The 16,940-nt window shown below is 44.1% G+C and overlaps 1 protein-coding gene across 4 annotated transcripts in view; it reads left to right on the plus strand.

Moving 5' to 3' along the window:
• Positions 1-16,940, plus strand: part of GARNL3 (GTPase activating Rap/RanGAP domain like 3) — a 164,890-nt gene that overhangs the window by 118,448 nt on the left and 29,502 nt on the right. For all 4 annotated transcript variants that reach the window (XM_027556312.1, XM_027556314.1, XM_027556313.1 and 1 more), the window contains 7 exons: positions 2,824-2,932; positions 5,066-5,111; positions 6,102-6,208; positions 7,226-7,341; positions 9,510-9,614; positions 10,769-10,843; positions 13,359-13,470. In XM_027556312.1, coding sequence (XP_027412113.1) covers positions 2,824-2,932; positions 5,066-5,111; positions 6,102-6,208; positions 7,226-7,341; positions 9,510-9,614; positions 10,769-10,843; positions 13,359-13,470 — 670 coding nt within the window. The remainder of the gene's footprint in view (positions 1-2,823; positions 2,933-5,065; positions 5,112-6,101; positions 6,209-7,225; positions 7,342-9,509; positions 9,615-10,768; positions 10,844-13,358; positions 13,471-16,940) is intronic.

Genomic DNA, 16,940 nt, shown 5'->3' on the forward strand with positions numbered 1-16,940 from the left:
TGAATTTATAGTTCAGTGCCATTAATTCCATTAAGTGCATTGTTGTGCAGTCATTGCCACGGTCCATCTCCAGAACTTTATCATCTTCTCAAACCGAAAGCCCGTACCCATTAATCAGTAAATCCACATTCCTCCCTCCCCCAGCCCCTGGCAACCACCGCACTCCTCTCTGTCTTTATGAATTTGATTATTCTAGGAATCTCATGTAAGTGGAATCATACATTTTTCCTTTTTGTCTGGCTTATTTCACTATCACAGTGTCCTCAGGGGTCGTCCATATTGTACCATGTGTCAGAATTTCCTTCGTTTTTAAAGCTGAGTAGTATTCCATATTTTTATACCACATTTTCTTTATCCATTCATCCATCGGTAGATGCTTGAGTCATTTCCACCTTTCGGCTATTATCAATACAGCTGCTAAGAGCATTGGTGTACAGATATTTGTTTGAGTCTCTGCTTTCAATTTGGGGAGAATATACCCAGAACTGGAATTGCTGGATCATATGGTAGTTCTGTGTTTAATTTTAAATATTTTTCCCAGCAGTGGCTCTGTTTTACATTCCCACCAGCAGTGCATGAGTTCCAGTTTCTCCACATTTGTAACAACGTTTGTTATTTGAGTTGTTTTAAAATAGCTATTCTGATGGGTGTGAGGTGATATCTCATTGTGCTTTTTATTTGCATTTCTCTAACCATTAGTGATATTGAACATCTTTTGTGTTTATTATCCATCTGTATATTTTCTTTAAAGCATTGTGTATTCAAGTCCTGTGCTTATATTTTAATCACATTATTTGGGGTTTTTGTTGTTGAGTTGTAGGAGTTCTTTATATATGATTGAATATATGACTTGTAAATATTTCTCCCATTCTTTGGGCTGCCTTTTTACTTTGTTGATAGTATCTTTTAATGTAAACAGAAGTTTTAAATTTTAATGTAGTCAAATTTATGTATTTTTTCTTTCATTGGCTATGCCCTTAGTGTCATATCTAAGAAGTAATTGCCAAAAATCTTTTTGAGTTGAATTGAATTGAAGTAAAATTATCAGAGCATCTCTAAGCCTTAGTTTTTTTACTTGCAAAATGAGAGTAATATCTAATATGGGTCAGGTAGAGATCCTGTTCTCAGGAGCTTACAATGTAAAATAGGGGACACATGAGAGACCCACGGAGAAAAGTGAATCATTCTCCTTGGCCAGTTGTGCAAAGGTCTTGGACAGGGCTTGGCAAACTATGGCCCATGCACCAGATCCAGCAGACTGCGTGGTTTGTTAAATAAAGTGTTGTTGGAAAACAGTCTTGCCCATTGATTTATGAATTGTCTACAGCTGCTTTTTGCCACAACAGCAAAGCTGCATGGTTGTAAAGAGTATGATCTGCAAACCCCAAAATACTTACTGTCTGGACCTTCATTGTTGTCATTCAGTTGCTCAGTTCAGTTCAGTTTGGTCGCTCAGTTGTCTCCAACTCTTCGCAACCCCATGGACTGCAGCATGCCAGGCTTCCCTGTCCATCGCCAACTCCCGGAGTTTACTCAGACTCATGTCCATTGAGTCGGTGATGCCATCCAACCATGTCTTCCTCTGTCACCCCCTTATCCTCCTGTTCTCAATCTTTCCCAGCATCAGGGTCTTTTCCAACAAGTCTGCTCTTTGCATCAGGTGGCCAGAGTATTGGAGTTTCAGCATCAGTCCTTCCAATGAATATTCAGGACTGATTTCCTTTAGGATTGACTGGTTTGATCTCCTTGAAGTACAAGGGACTGCCAAGAGTCTGGACCTTCACAGAAAAGATTTACTGACATATACGCAATGGAATATTACTCAGCCATAATAAGGAATGCATTTGAGACAGTTCTAATGAGGTGGATGAACATAGAACCTATTATACAGAGTGAAGTAAGCCAGAAAGAGAAAGATAAATACCATAGTCTAACGCATGTATACAGAATCTAGAAAAATTGTACTGAAGAATTTATTTACAGGGCAGCAATGGAGAAACAGACATAAAGAATAGACTTATGGACATGGGAGAGGGGAGGAGAGGGTGAGATGTATGGAAAGAGTAACATGGAAACTTACATTACCATATGTAAAATAGATAGCCATGGGAATTTGCTGTATATATCAGGAAAGTCAAACAGGGGCTCTGTATCAACCTAGAGGGGTGGGTTGGGGAGGAAGATGAGAAAGAGGTTCAAAAAGGAGGGGATATATGTATACCTATGGCTGCTTCATGTTGAGGTTTGACAGAATACAGCAAAATTCTATAAAGCAATTATCCTTCAATTAAAAAATAATTTTTTTAAAAGATTTATTGGCCCTAGGTCTAGCAGATCATTTTGGAAAGGTCAGCTGGGGTCAGATTAGATAGGGGCACTATTCTCATCAAGTATATGCTTCAGAACGAGTGAAGGCATTCATTTATATTTTTAAATATGCATATTTGAGCCCGTCCCCAGGGAATTCTGAGGCAATGCCTCTGGTCTAGGGGCCTTGAACTCCAGGCTAAGGAGATGAAGCAGGAGTGAAGGTGAACCTGATCAGAGCAGTAAAGTGTGAAAGAATAGAGGCAAGGAGACTGTTGGAGGCTCCTGGGGGAGGGTAGTGAAGATTAAATGCAGGACTGAGTTGGAAGAGGAGTGGAGGAGACTGCCAGATGAGCCAGGAGATGGGCTGGAGAAGTTTGGGAGGCAAGGAGACAAAGATAATGAAGCTCAGGGCTCTGTGAGCATTGGAGTTTGTTTTGCTGCGTTAGTACATTAACTCTGGGAACGTGCAGTGTGTGAGCGGCCTTCTCAGTGATGCTGTTCATTTACATCCAGGTGGAAAGGAAGCGCCACATTGGAAACGACATCGTCACCATAGTGTTCCAGGAAGGAGAGGAACCTTCTCCTGCCTTCAAGCCTTCCATGATCCGCTCCCACTTCACACGTATCCTGGGCCTGAGTGAACCCTCCCAAGTTAGCCTCGCTGGACCTTAAATGACCCTCAAGCCTGATGTCATGGTGGACTGGCACGTGCTGATTGTTTTGGTTGCTAGACCCTAAGAGCCACTCTCTCTGTCCACTGCAGCGATGAATGGACTTATTTATTCTCAGAGAATTCTTCACTTCACAACTGTTTTTCCTTTCCTCAAGTGTCTATGAAATGAAGGGAACTTCCTACCTTCCACTGATAATAAGGGAATTAGAAGAATTATAGGTAGTGAATCCTCTGAGAAATTTGCTTTAGGTATAAAAAACTTGCAAGCTGAGATAAAAAGCCAAAATAATGTGCCTTTGTTGATTCTAAGTCCTGGGAATGGCTGCTGTATTACCATCTCTTAACATTTGAGAAGTGATAGAATTAATTATTTGCTTTCCCTCCACTTCCTCTCGTGCATCTTTAGCTCACTTTGCCACCAAAGACCTGAAGTTCTCAGTAATGCCCAAGCTCAGTGCACTCAGACAGGCCTGGGGCATGAGCATGGCCAGCCTGACACATCCCCAACCATGGCCCCATTGTCCTGGGCCACTGGCCATGACAGTGAGACCCAGCTGTCATGCTGGCCATAATAAGTAAAGGCAAGTAGTAGTACCTACAGGTGTTTTTCAGAATAAATTCTGGTCTAGTTATTCATATTCCCTGGAGACCCCAGTAAAGATGCTGGGAGCTAGGACCACTGTGACTCATGACATCTACAAGTAGATTGCTCTGCATCCTCTAGCTTGTTCGCTTATGTCCTAACATTATAGAATGTAAGTTTTTCTTTAAATTATTTATCTGGGGGCTTCCCAGGTAGCTCAGTGATAAAGAATCTACCTGCCAATACAGGAGCTGCAGGAGACACGGGTTTGATCCCTAGGTCAGGAAGATCCCTTGGAGGAGGAACTGGCAACCCACTCCAGTATTCTTGCCAAGATAATCCCATGGATAGAGGTGCCTGGCGGGCTACAGTCCATGAGATCGCATGACAGAAGCAACTGAGCACATTTATTTATTTGGCTGCACTGGGTCTTAGTTGTGGAACTCGAGATCTTTGATCCTTGTTGTGGCATGCAGGACCTAGTTCCCTGACAAAGGATTGAACCCAGACCGCTTGCATTGCAAGCAGAGTCTTAGCCACTGGACCACCAGGGAAGTCCCAGTATGTAAGTTTTAAAAGCTGAAAATTGCCATGAGGACAGGGAATAAAACAGGTTTGCACATACACATTAATAATAAGTGATATCTTATTCTGGTCACTGGCATGGAGGACTAATATTTCCCCTTTTGTGCAGCAGTTCTTCTTACAGAACAGAAAGAAAATTCCAAGAGGGAGAGGGAGGTGACTCAGAGTAACAGAGAGATCATCATTATTTTTAGAATTTCCTTTCATTATGAGTTTTAGATTTGGGACTGGGCTTGTTTGTTTCTCCAAAGGGACAAATCTAAGAGTGGGAGCACTCTGAGGGATTGAGGAGGGTGATATTTCAACCCTAGCTAAGAGAAGCTAGGGCTGGGAGATGCTGGGGGAAAAGGAGGAATGGGAGAAGAAAAAAAATGCTGGTGGAGGTGGTACTATTTTAGACTCAACATGCCCAACACGAGCAAAGTAGATTCTGCCTAGAGACTGCCGCCAGCTACACTGGTTTGTTTGGGTTTGTTTTGTCTACTAAAAGCCAGAAGGAGAGAGAGGGAAAGTATACAGTGGATACATTTAAACTGCTTTTCCTTTCAAAATGTTTGAGACGACATATCTGGTTAATTTCATTGGGGATCTTGTATATATTTCCAGGCAAGGGAACTGATCTTTTTGCTCTGGTTTTGCTTTGTTGTAGTGGTTTCATAGCATTATTTACATTGCTTTTCTGACAGATTTGGAGGTGAAGCCCTTTCCCAAAAGGACAAGCATGCAGAGGTCAAACCTGTCTCCCCCGGCTGTCTCTTTTATAGAAGACAAAGTTCCATCTCAACCTAAGGGTGACAGGTGCCCTGACCCCAGGAGAGCAGGTCCAAGATGATCCTGTACCCGGGGTTTACCAAACACAAGCTTTTGACTGTGCGCATCGGGTCCTTAATTGATTTCCTTAACCATCACCACAGATATTTTTGCCTTAGTGAGGTATGATCAGCAAAAGGACAATTACAGGTTGGTAACAACTTTATCTTGATGGCTTGTTCTAATCCTCATGTTTACATGTTAATTTGGCATTCATTTTATGAGACTCTTGATTTATTACCTGTTTCTTGATTGACTTGAAAGACTGTGTCTTCAGGAAAAGCTTGTCTCATATAGTGTTTTGTTTTGATTTGGGTTTTTTTATTTGGCTGCGCTGGGTCTTAGTTGCAGCACTCAGGATCTTTAGCTGCAGCATGTGGGATCTAGTGCCCTGACCAGGGATCGAACCTGGGCCCCTGCACTGGGAGCGTGGAGTCTTAGCCTCTGGATCACCAGGGAGGTCCCCTGTTTCGTATAGTGTTGCTCTGCAGTAGACCCGAGGGTCAGGGCTAGCTTGGAATGTGATTGTGCTCCACAGAGGGCACAAATGTGATATGTTTGATCTTGCCCAGAGCACCCTCCTTCCTAGGCTACATCCTTGCCTGTTTATGCTTTGTTCTCAAAAATTAATCTGTTAAAAGCTATCATGATATTGTGAAAAGAGGATAAACTGTGAGGCAAATAGACCTGGGTTGGAATCCCAGCTCTGTCGCTTACTAACTTGGAAGCTTTAGGGGAAAAGTGTTTATCTTCTTGGAGCCTCAGGCTTGTCTGTGGAAGGAAGGTAACAGCTCTACTTTGGCAGGCTGCTGAGAATCAGTGGATACTATGTCTTAAAATACCAAGTATGCTCCCTGTTGTGCAGTGGGTGCAAGTGGTGGTTTTTGCTGTCATTACTGCAGTGGGTGACCTTGCCCGCTGCTTGGTGGGTTGGACCATGAAGGATCCAGGAAGACCTGATCTTTGCCCTAAAGCAGATAGGACTGCTGCATGGTGGCCAAGGTTCTGGAAGAACAGAGGATGCCTTCCTCCTGTGGAAGTATTCCTAAGACATCACATAGGCAACTGGAGAAATTTAAGATCCAGATGTTGATGATCTTTTAAGAAAAACCAACTAACTCTACAATGTTCTCTATGCAGGCTGAAAATATTTTCAGAGGAAAGCGTACCACTCTTTGGCCCACCCTTGCCATCCCCACCAGTGTTTACAGACCACCAGGAATTCAGGGACTTTTTGCTAGTGAAATGTAAGTTTCTATTTTGAAATGTTTTTGTACCTTGTTCTACATCAAAATACATTTCTTCTAATTCTTGCAAGATACTGTATAGAAGATATCATCGTTTAAGCATTGATTGCATTCCACGTTCTGTTAATTTTTCATGAGAAACGTATTTAGTTTTCTGATGGTGTTTTGGAGGTCTCTCCTGGGTTCTCATCTATACCTAGCATCCTAGCCACCAAATAACTAATATTTATTCAGTTCAATAGGCCTAGCTCTGTGCTCTTTTATGTGTTCTATCACGTTCTTACAACCCCATAAGGAAATATGGTTATATTCATTTTACATAATAGAAAATTGAGGCCCAAGGATCTAAATAATTTGCTTAAGAATGCACAGACAGCAGCACAGCTGGGATTCAAACCCATAACTGCCTCAGCCTCAAGCTCCTAACTACTGCACACTTTGCATTCTGTGCTCTAATGTGTAACTGGACATTCCACTTCATTGACTCTCAGTGTCTGTAGTCCACTAAACCACCAGCTTTTTCTTCCAGAAGAAACTTTCATTGGGCTAAGAATTCCAGTACTCTGCTTGGGCAATGGTGGTGTTATTTTTTCTAACACAATCCATCAAATATATATTTAATCCCATTGAATGGCATCCTATGGTTTGGCCCATGTGTTGGATGGATGGGTGAATGGGTGGGTAGGTGGATTAATGGATGGATGGATTAGTGGATGGGTGAGTAGGTGGGTGGAATGGTGGATGAGGGCAGGTTTGGGTGCGAGTTAGGTCTTCAAGTAATTAGTTATACCCTCTGCTCAGGAATCTTGTAATCCAACAGGAAAGGCAAGATAGATATACCTATGGAGTATGACTTTGTACAGAGAAATTTAGCAAGTTTTTAAGGATTCTTCCATGAAAGGAGGGTAATAACAGTATTAGGAAATGGGTGGCATTTACTGTGAAAAGTTTCCTTGAGAAGGACATTCTTCAATAACCTAACATTTGTAATTCCCTTTGTAACTTGATTTATCTTAGTAATTAACGGTGAAAAAGCCACTTTGGAAACCCCAACATTCGCCCAGAAACGTCGACGAACTCTGGATATGTTGATTCGATCTTTATACCAGGATTTGATGCCAGATTTGCACAAGGTAACCCTGGATCCATGGTCTTCTTTCTTTCCCATGGGCTCTGAATTGAGAACACAAGTCCTTGTGATGAGTCCTGGTTAGAAGAGTGTAACATCTCCTGATCCTTGCTGTCAACACTGGACTGTGGCCGCCATGGGCTGGGGCTCTCTCGTGGATACCATGGGAAGAGGGGACGTTTAATGTCCATATAAAGGAGTGCGATTTTCATAAAAATCTTGTAGAGGTCACCATGCAGGCTGGGGCACGAGTGTCAGTCAACAGTCCGTGGAGCAGTAGAGTGCTTTGGGGTGGCTGGCCTTGGAGTACCGCTCAGTGTTGCCTGTGCCATGGAGCTGATGGACAGGCAAAGTATTGATTTGGGAGAGAGACTACGCTCTCTTAAGGTTTTCTGGAGATTTACTGGCGAGTACCATATTTAGGCACTGAAATATGCCTGTGCATTTACTGAAAATCCACTTTGCGCCAGACACTTCCTAGGCTGAAGGTGTATCCACACTGATGAGACCCAGCACCTCCTTTGAGGAACCCAGCACCTCGAGGGCCCCACACTCTTTAGAGGCCTCCGGACTCAGTACAAGATCGCCGTGTGTCATGGTGGCTAATAAGTATTAATGCGGAATGAAATCATCATTGTTTAGAAGCATTTCTCGTATTTAACAAAGAACACAGAACAAGTGGGAACACTCCCCTAGAATCAGTGGGGCCACAAACTCCAGCCACAGGAGTTGCTACTGAATGTGAACATAAATGCAGCGTCTGGTCTCAAGTGCCCCCCACCCCCACCCTGGGGAGACAAAGAACATCAGAACACACTGGTGCAGACAAACCGTGTGATCCTTTCCCTTCAGCACAGTGACCACCGCCCTCTTAGAGGTGCCCCTGATTTCCAGCCGGTCTCTACACCCAGCTACTTACAGGGCTTGGGCCAGACCAACCCCAGGGCCCTAAATAGCCAGCCATAATTGGCAATCTGCCCATTTCCTTATTTCCTTAAGGTCAAAGAAGGATGAAGAGAGAGTTATTGTTGTTCAGTTGCTAAGTCATCTCCCACTCTCTGCAACCCCATAGACTGCAGCACGCCAGGCTCTCCTGTCCTTCATTATCTCCCGGAGTTTGCTCAAACTCATGTCCATTGAGTTGGTGATGCCATCCAACCATCTCATCCTCTGTCGCCCCCTTCTCCTCCTGCCCTCAGCCTTTCCCAGCATCAGGGTCTTTTTCAAAGAGTTGGTTTTTTGAATCAGGTGGCCAAAGTATTGGCGCTTCAGCATCAGTCCTTCCAATGAAGAAAGGGTACCAAGAGAAGTATGTGATGTCTTTGCAGGTCTCAGCTGAAGCATCACTGCCTTAACAGGCTTTCCCCAGCCCAGCTGAAGCCTAGTGCCCCTGTTTAATGCCTCCAGATGCTTTATGTACCTCCCCTTCATAGAAGTTATCCATGTGCCAGTCGTGTAGTCAGTTACTTAATCTAGCTTTCCCGTAGACTCTGCTCCATGAGGACAGAGATTGTGTCCACCACATTGCCCAGATCCAGCAGCGCATAGGTGATCAGCCACTACGTGCTAACTGCAAGCATGCACCCAGTTCTCTGACTGCTGTCTGGAAGAAAACTGACATTTACTGAGTGTGTGCTCAAGCACCTCCCATACATTTCCTTCCTTAGTCCTTATAACACACCTCAGAGACAGGTATTAGCCACACAAAGACACTGAGACTCAGAAATTAAGTTCCTTGCCCAAAATTACCCAGAAGACCACAGAGTTGACAAGTCCAGGGGCCCTGTTCACATGGAATTGAGTGTGTCATGTTCTGGGGTACCCTCTCTGAGAACGGCATCCTTGGAGCTGTGCAGCGTAGCGGCCAGTCACCGTGGGAGGCGGTTAGTAAGTGGAGCTGCTGGTTTGCTTGCTTTCTGAGCCCCTGCTCTCAGCTCTTCCAGGGGCTGGCTCTTCCAGGGGCTGTCTCTCCCCCTGTTGGCTCCTTAATCCCTTGCGGCTCACACAGACCTGGGCGGACACTTGAGCGGTGCTCCATAGATGCTTATTGAGTGAATGAATAGAGGTGGCAGAAGTAGGACTATTTGGACAAATAGGTTTGTGGAGTAAGAGAAGGCAAAGATGAGATTTGATAACCATCTTTGGAATTCATAACTTGTCTTTCTTTTTCAGAACATGCTTAATAGACGATCTTTCAGTGACGTCTTACCGGAATCGCCCAAGTCAGCGAGGAAGAAAGAAGAGGCCCGCCAGGCAGAGTTCGTTAGAATAGGACAGGTGGGTTTTTTTCTGACATCTGTTGTGCAAGACACAGAGTTGTGAGTCCATCCAAACCAGTTGGCCCTTCTGCGAAGAATGTTATGTTTGCACACTCCTGGAGGAGCTCTGTCACTTCTCTTAGGGTCATTGTGGAACCATAAGGAAAATTTTTTTTTAATTTTATTGAAGTATAATTGATTTTCAATGTGTTAATTTCTGCTGTACAGCAAAGCGATTCAGTTATACATATTGATATTCTTGTTCATATTCTTTTCCAATCTGGTTCGTAACAGGATATTGAATATAGCTCCCTGTGCTGTACAATAGGACCTTGTTGCTTATATGAGGAGGGGTGATGCTGGCTGGGACCAGGAGGCCACAGGGCTCAGTCCCTGCTCCCTCTTGTCAAGGGAGCACATACCATTTGCTTGACTCCTGGGGATTTTCTGAAGAGTAGAGAGCCAATTTAGGGAAAGCACTTTGAACTGCCCCCTGGCAGGAGTCAGCACGGAGGGGGCTGTCCTCGCAGGAGACCCGGATTTCCCCCCTACCGCTTGAAAGCAGTCATCACAGGGATGTGGCTCCTAGGCATCACCTTATTCCAGGTTTTAGAGGAAGCCACTCCCTCTCTGCCTGGCTCCTTCGTGACATTAGTGTTTCTCGATTCTGGAGGTGACACAGCCTTCTGCCTTGGTCCCATGTCACAAGAGGGAGGAGAAGAGCTGTCTGCTGCAGACAAGATTCTGACCTGAAAGTGGAAGCTAATCAGCAAGGCAATCACAAAAGCTTAGCAGCAAAGATAACCTTTTCCCAAAGCAGGAGCCGTGTCACCGGGGCCTCCAACTTCGGTCCGTGTTCAAAGATAGTACCCCAACTCTACTTTCAGAGAATCTGATTCATCAAGTTTGAGGAAGGACCTGGGGATTTTTTTCAGTACTGGTGGTTTGGAAATCACTGTACTGATATACTGATCAGTTGAAATGACAGAATGCATTTGACATCATTAGATCCAGCTGACTCCTTTCCTTATCTTCAGTGATAGGGCAGTGTGGGAACCTGAAACAAGCCTGAAATTACTCCTGTTTCATTTTTAAAAGTTTTTTTCAAGTCATAACTGTTGATTCTTATGCTTTTACTGCCTGATAAACTGAAAGAGATCTCTGTTCTGTAAGGCACTAAAGCTGAAATCCATCGTGAGAGGGGATGCTCCATCAAGCTTGGTGGCATCAGGGATCTGTAAAAAGGAGGTGAGTTATTGATGCTTTCATGTCCAACTGTGAATGTCCTGTGTCTTCGGGGAAGTTATTGAGATTCTTAGAAAGAGCTTTGTGGGGCAGGAGGAAGAAGAGCTTGTCTGAGGCAGAGTCTGCAGACAAAGCCCCAGGTAAAGTTGGGCAGCATTTAGTGAGAGCCTCCTGGCTTCCATGGTGTGCCTGCACCTTCGCTTAAAGGGGCAGAGCTGCTGGACCAGGCCTGGACAGGCAGACTGAGCTCAGCAGCGCGCCTCGAGCCTTGTGTGTATACAGACCGCTGGGATATCCTGACCAAATGCAGGTTCTCATCAACAGCTCTTCAGCCGGGCCATGATCCTGTATTCCCAACAAGGTCTCATGTGGTGCCTGTGCTGCTGACCATGGACACGCTCAACAGCAAGGCTCTAGGGCAGTACTTCTAAAGCTTCAGTGTGGGTTAGAATCACCCCCTAGAACCTCTGATTCCGTAGGTCTGACTGGGCCCTGAGAATTTGCATTTCTCTCAAGTCGATGCTGATGCTGTGGGTCAGAGGACCACAGCTGAGCAATCAGTGCCTCCTCTACAACATGGCCTGTGTATCTACTCATTTCTACTTCCTGTGGAAAAAGAACTAGGTGGTCATCAAGCATTGAAGAGAAAACATAAAAACAAATCACAGTATCAACTTATTGTTTGCATTATTTTGTATTGTAAAGTCATACCCTACATACTTCATTATATCTATGTTCAGAATATGTAAAAGATAATTAAATGGAACAACTCCACAGTGTATCACTGGAGAAGTGGCCATTGTAAAAGCAAAAGAATTATGAATATATCTATTTTTGCCCTAAAGGTATAGATGATCTATATCTGAACTATAGAACCTACACAGTTGAAAGTCTGGTTTCAAGAAAATTATGCGCTCAAAATACAACTGGTGCTGAAAACCCACAGCCAATTTAAGACAAAACTGATGGCAAAGTATCTTTTCCAAAGGTTGCCAAAATTCCCACTATCTGCTTATTCATTTGAATAGTAGAATTTGTAGTGTTGTCAAGGACTTCATAGATAGCACATTCCAATAAGATTTAGTAACTTTCTTAACAGAGAAGGCAATGGCAACCCACTCCAGTACTCTTGCCTGGAAGATCCCATGGATGGAGGAGCCTGGTGGGCTGCAGTCCATGCGGTCCCTAAGAGTCAGACACGACTGAGCAACTTCACTTTCACTTTTCATTTTCATGCATTGGAGAAGGAAATGGCAACCCACTCCAGTGTTCTTGCCTGGAGAATCCCAGGGACGGGGGAGCCTGGTGGGCTGCCATCTATGGGGTTGCACAGAGTCGGACACGACTGAAGCGACTCAGCAGCAGCAGCAACTTTCTTAAAAAGTTCTTAGGGAAATGCCACTCCAAGTAATGATCTGCACTTGGGCAGCCCTCTTTCAGTTTATAAAGTATCTTCATGTCCTTTGTGTGATCTTTTCACAACAGCCCAAACCTCATCTCAGCAATGAGGTCGCTCATTTTGAGGCTGGTGGGTTTCATAAAGGTATAGCATGATTTTCCAAGACAGGAATAATTCACACAGTGTTTACCCTCATCCCAAACAGCACCCTGGCAGGTCACCTCAGAGCCATCACTCCTACTTTGAGTGTGCCAGCACGTGCTCACTTAGAACTTACAAACACACCTATGTACACACCTTACATGTGCACACAGGCTCTTGTACAGCATCAGGTAAAAGTGAAGATGTAGGACTTCAATTCATCCCTGAGAATCTGTACAGACATCCTTGTTCTTTGAGGCCAAGCCACATGCTTTGGAGGGAAGTTAATGGTTCCAGGCATCAGCCACAGCTCCGAGGGAGCAGTAAGGCAGTGCCAACTATTCCTGCCCCATCCATGTAGAATGAAACCAAGGATGCAGGCTCCATGACATGAACGTGTCAAGTGGGGGAACATGAGTAGGTTTCATTGGAGCCCTCAACATATTCCTATGAACAGACATTATTTTTTTTCTTGAAGATTTCATAGCCATAAGTGGGTCAATAAGCCTTTTCATGTTAAGATGATAGCAACCTCTTGCATTGTGTATGGTTTAATAGTTTTGCCGAATCAGCAGCACAGGAATCTGACTTTTTTTAGAGAGTTGGGTGGGACTTCCTTTTATAAAGACCTATTGTGAAACCTCCAAAAAAGAATAGGTGCCAATTGGTCCAACTTCTAAGTATTAAAAAGAAACGTTTGGTTAGAAAACATTATTGGTGCTTCCCTAGCCCTTCAGGGCATCATTATAATACAGGTCACGGTGCCAGAAACACGTGAGTCAGCCTTTTCCTGTTGCATAGATTTCTGGAAGGAGACATTTTTTTCTTAAGAAAGGTGACTGAGTCAGAGCCCATCTAACTCCCGGGGTTTGGGGGCATCTGTGCTACCGTTTCGGGTGGTATGTGTGCGTTTCCCCCTGATGGGCCGGTGTGCTCTCTCTGTGCTCTTAACCTTCCTACGCTTGTGTTGCCCCGCAGCCTTGGGAGCCACAGTGTTTCTGCAGTAACTTCCCTCATGAGGCCGTGTGTGCGGATCCCTGGGGCCAGGCCTTGCTGGTTTCCACTGATGCCGGCGTCTTGCTAGTGGATGGTTAGTGAGTAGCTGCTCCTTTAGCTGTCTCTCTGTGTGAATTGTCATACTTCTAAGATGGGTGACCACTGGTCGGCTCCCTTTGGATACATGTGTCCTCAGCGGTGAGGTTAGCGGACTCTCATCCCCTTACAAAACTACCCCATTGTTTTCAACTCGCAAGCCAGAGGGGGAGGCACCCATGACAATTTCATCCCTTCCTCAAATCTCTGATTAATCTGTGGATATCAAATGATGCAAGAGACACGAGCTCGATCCCTGGGTCAGGAATATCCTCTGGAGAAGGAAATGACAATCCACTCCAGTATTCTTGCCTGAGAAATCCCATGGACAAGAGGAGCCTGGCAGGCTACAGTCCATGGGGTTGCAAGTGTCAGATATGACTGAACACTGAGCACATCAAACGACCTGCAAGGAGAATCTCCTTTGCAGGAATACTTGTGATTCCAATGTTTGACTTTAAATCAACAAGGGCACATGGTATCTCAGGGATATACTGTCTCTCAAAGCACATTTTTTTTTTAAGGTTTCTAATTCAGAACATACTCAGTATCTAAAACAAACAATAAGGATCTTAGATAACCTGTTTGATGGATAGAGAAAGAAAAAGATTTTGACAGGAAGACAGATCTCAACTCACAGCCAGGTCGGTCAACCGCCCCAGGGAGGCAGACAACTCCCTGTCACCACGGATCAGTCGCCAGTAGGACATGACCTTGGAGAGCATGCCCTAGAGGGAATTCAACTTTGGGTGGGGATTTAATTTAGAGACAAAGACTGCAGCAGGTCTCTTGGATTCTTCCAGACTCCTAATGAGTGATAAAGGATCTAAAGGATCAGTTCAGTTCAGTTCAGTCGCTCAGTCGTGTCCGACTCTTTGCGACCCCATGAATCACAGCACTCCAGGCCTCCCTGTTCATCACTAACTCCCGGAGTTCACTCAAACTCATGTCCATCGAGTTGGTGATGCCATCCAGCCATCTCATCCTCTGTCGTCCCCTTCTCCTCCTGCCCCCAATCCCTCCCAGCATCAGAGTCTTTTCCAATGAGTCAACTCTTCGCATGAGGTGGCCAACGTATTGGAGTTTCAGCTTTAGCATCAGTCCTTCCAATGAACACCCAACTGATCTCCTTTAGAATGGACTGGTTGGATCTCCTTGCAGTCCAAGGGACTCTCAAGAGTCTTCTTCAACACCACAGTTCAAAAGCATCAATTCTGCGGTGCTCAGCTTTCTTCACAGTCCAACTCTTACGTCCATACATGACCACTGGATAAACTATAGCCTTGATTAGACGGACCTTTGTTGGCAAAGTAATGTCTCTGCTTTTGAATATGGTATCTAGGTTGGTCATAACTTTCCTTCCAAGGAGTAAGCGTCTTTTAATGTCATGGCTGCAGTCACCATCTGCAGTGATTTTGGAGCCCCAAAAAAAGTCTGACACTGTTTCCACCGTTTCCCATCTATTTCCCATGAAATGATGGGACCAGATGCCATGATCTTAGTTTTCTGAATGTTGAGCTTTAAGCCAACTTTTTCTCTCTCCTCTTTCATTTTCATCAAGAGCCTTTTTAGTTCCTCTTCACTTTCTGCCATAAGGGTGGTGTCATCTGCATATCTGAGGTTATTGATATTTCTCCTGGCAATCTTGATTCCAGCTTGTGCTTCCTCCAGCCCAGCGTTTCTCATGAAGTACTGTGCATATAAGTTAAATAAGCAGGGTGACAGTATACAGCTTTGATGTACTCCTTTCCCGATTTGGAACCAGTCTGTTGTTCCATGTCCAGTTCTAACTGTTGCTTCCTGACCTGCATATAGGTTTCTCAAGAGGCAGGTCAGGTGGTCTGGTATTCCCATCTCTTTCAGAATTTTCCACAGTTTATTGTGATCCACACAGTCAAAGGCTTTGGCATAGTCAATAAAGCAGAAATAGATGTTTTTCTGGAACTCTCTTGTTTTTTTGATGATCCAGTGGATGTTGGCAATTTGATCTCTGGTTCCTCTGCCTTTTCTAAAACCAGCTTGAACATCTGGAAGTTCACGGTTCACATATTGCTGAAGCCTGGCTTGGAGAATTTTGAGCATTACTTTACTAGCAAGTGAGATGAGTGCAATTGTGCAGTAGTTTGAGCATTCTTTGGCATTGCCTTTCTTTGGGATTGGAATGAAAACTGACCTTTTCCAGTCCTGTGGCCACTGCTGAGTTTTCCAAATTTGCTGGCATATTGAGTGCAGCACTTACACAGCATCATCTTTCAGGATTAGAAATAGCTCAACTGGAATTCCATCACCTCCACTAGCTTTGTTCATAGTGATGCTTTCTAAGGCCCACTTGACTTCACATTCCAGGATGTCTGGCTCTAGGTGAGTGATCACACCATCGTGATTATCTGGGTCGTGAAGATCTTTTTTGTACAGTTCTTCTGTGTATTCTTGCCACCTCTTCTTAATATCTTCTGCTTCTGTTAGGTCCATACCATTTCTGTCCTTTATCAACCCCATCTTTGCATGAAATGTTCCCTTGGTATCTCTAATTTTCTTGAAGAGATCTCTAGTCTTTCCCATTCTGTTGTTTTCCTCTGTTTCTTTGCATTGATCGCTGAGGAAGGCTTTCTTATCTCTCCTTGCTATTCTTTGGAACTCTGCATTCAGATGCTTATATCTTTCCTTTTCTCCTTTGCTTTTCACTTCTCTTCTTTTCACAGCTATTTGTAAGGCCTCCCCAGACAGCCATTTTGCTTTTTTGCATTTCTTTTCCATGGGGATGGTCTTGATCCCTATCTCCTGTACAATGTCATGAACCTCCGTCCATAGTTCATCAGGCACTCTATCTATCAGATCTAGTCCCTTAAATCTATTTCTCACTTCCAGTGTATAATCATAAGGGATTTGATTTAGGTCATACCTGAATGGTCTAGTGGTTGTCCCTACTTTCTTTAATTTAAGTCTGAATTTGGCAATAAGGAGTTCATGATCTGAGCCACAGTCAGCTCCTGGTCTTGTTTTTGTTGACTGTATAGAGCTTCTCCATCTTTGGCTGCAAAGAATATAATCAATCTGATTTTGATGTTGACCATGTGGTGATATCCATGTATAGAGTCTTCTCTTGTTGGAACAGGGTGTTTGCTATGACCAGTGCGTTCTCTTGGCAAAACTCTATTAACCTTTGTCCTGCTTAATTCCATATTCCAAGGCCAAATTTGCCTGTTACCCCAGGGTTTCTTGACTTCCTACTTTTGCATTCTAGTCCCCTGTAATGAAAAGGACATCTTTTTGGGGTGTTAGTTCTAAAAGGTCTTGTAGGTCTTCATAGAACCGTTCAACTTCAGCTTCTTCAGCATTACTGGTTGGGGCATTGGCTTGGATTACCATGATATTGAATGGTTTGCTTGGAAATGAACAGAGATCATTCTGTCATTTTTGAGATTGCATCCAAGTACTGCATTTCGGACTCTTTTGTTGACTATGATG

This window comes from Bos indicus x Bos taurus, chromosome 11, assembly GCF_003369695.1.
Source record: "Bos indicus x Bos taurus breed Angus x Brahman F1 hybrid chromosome 11, Bos_hybrid_MaternalHap_v2.0, whole genome shotgun sequence".
Lineage (NCBI taxonomy): Eukaryota > Metazoa > Chordata > Mammalia > Artiodactyla > Bovidae > Bos > Bos indicus x Bos taurus.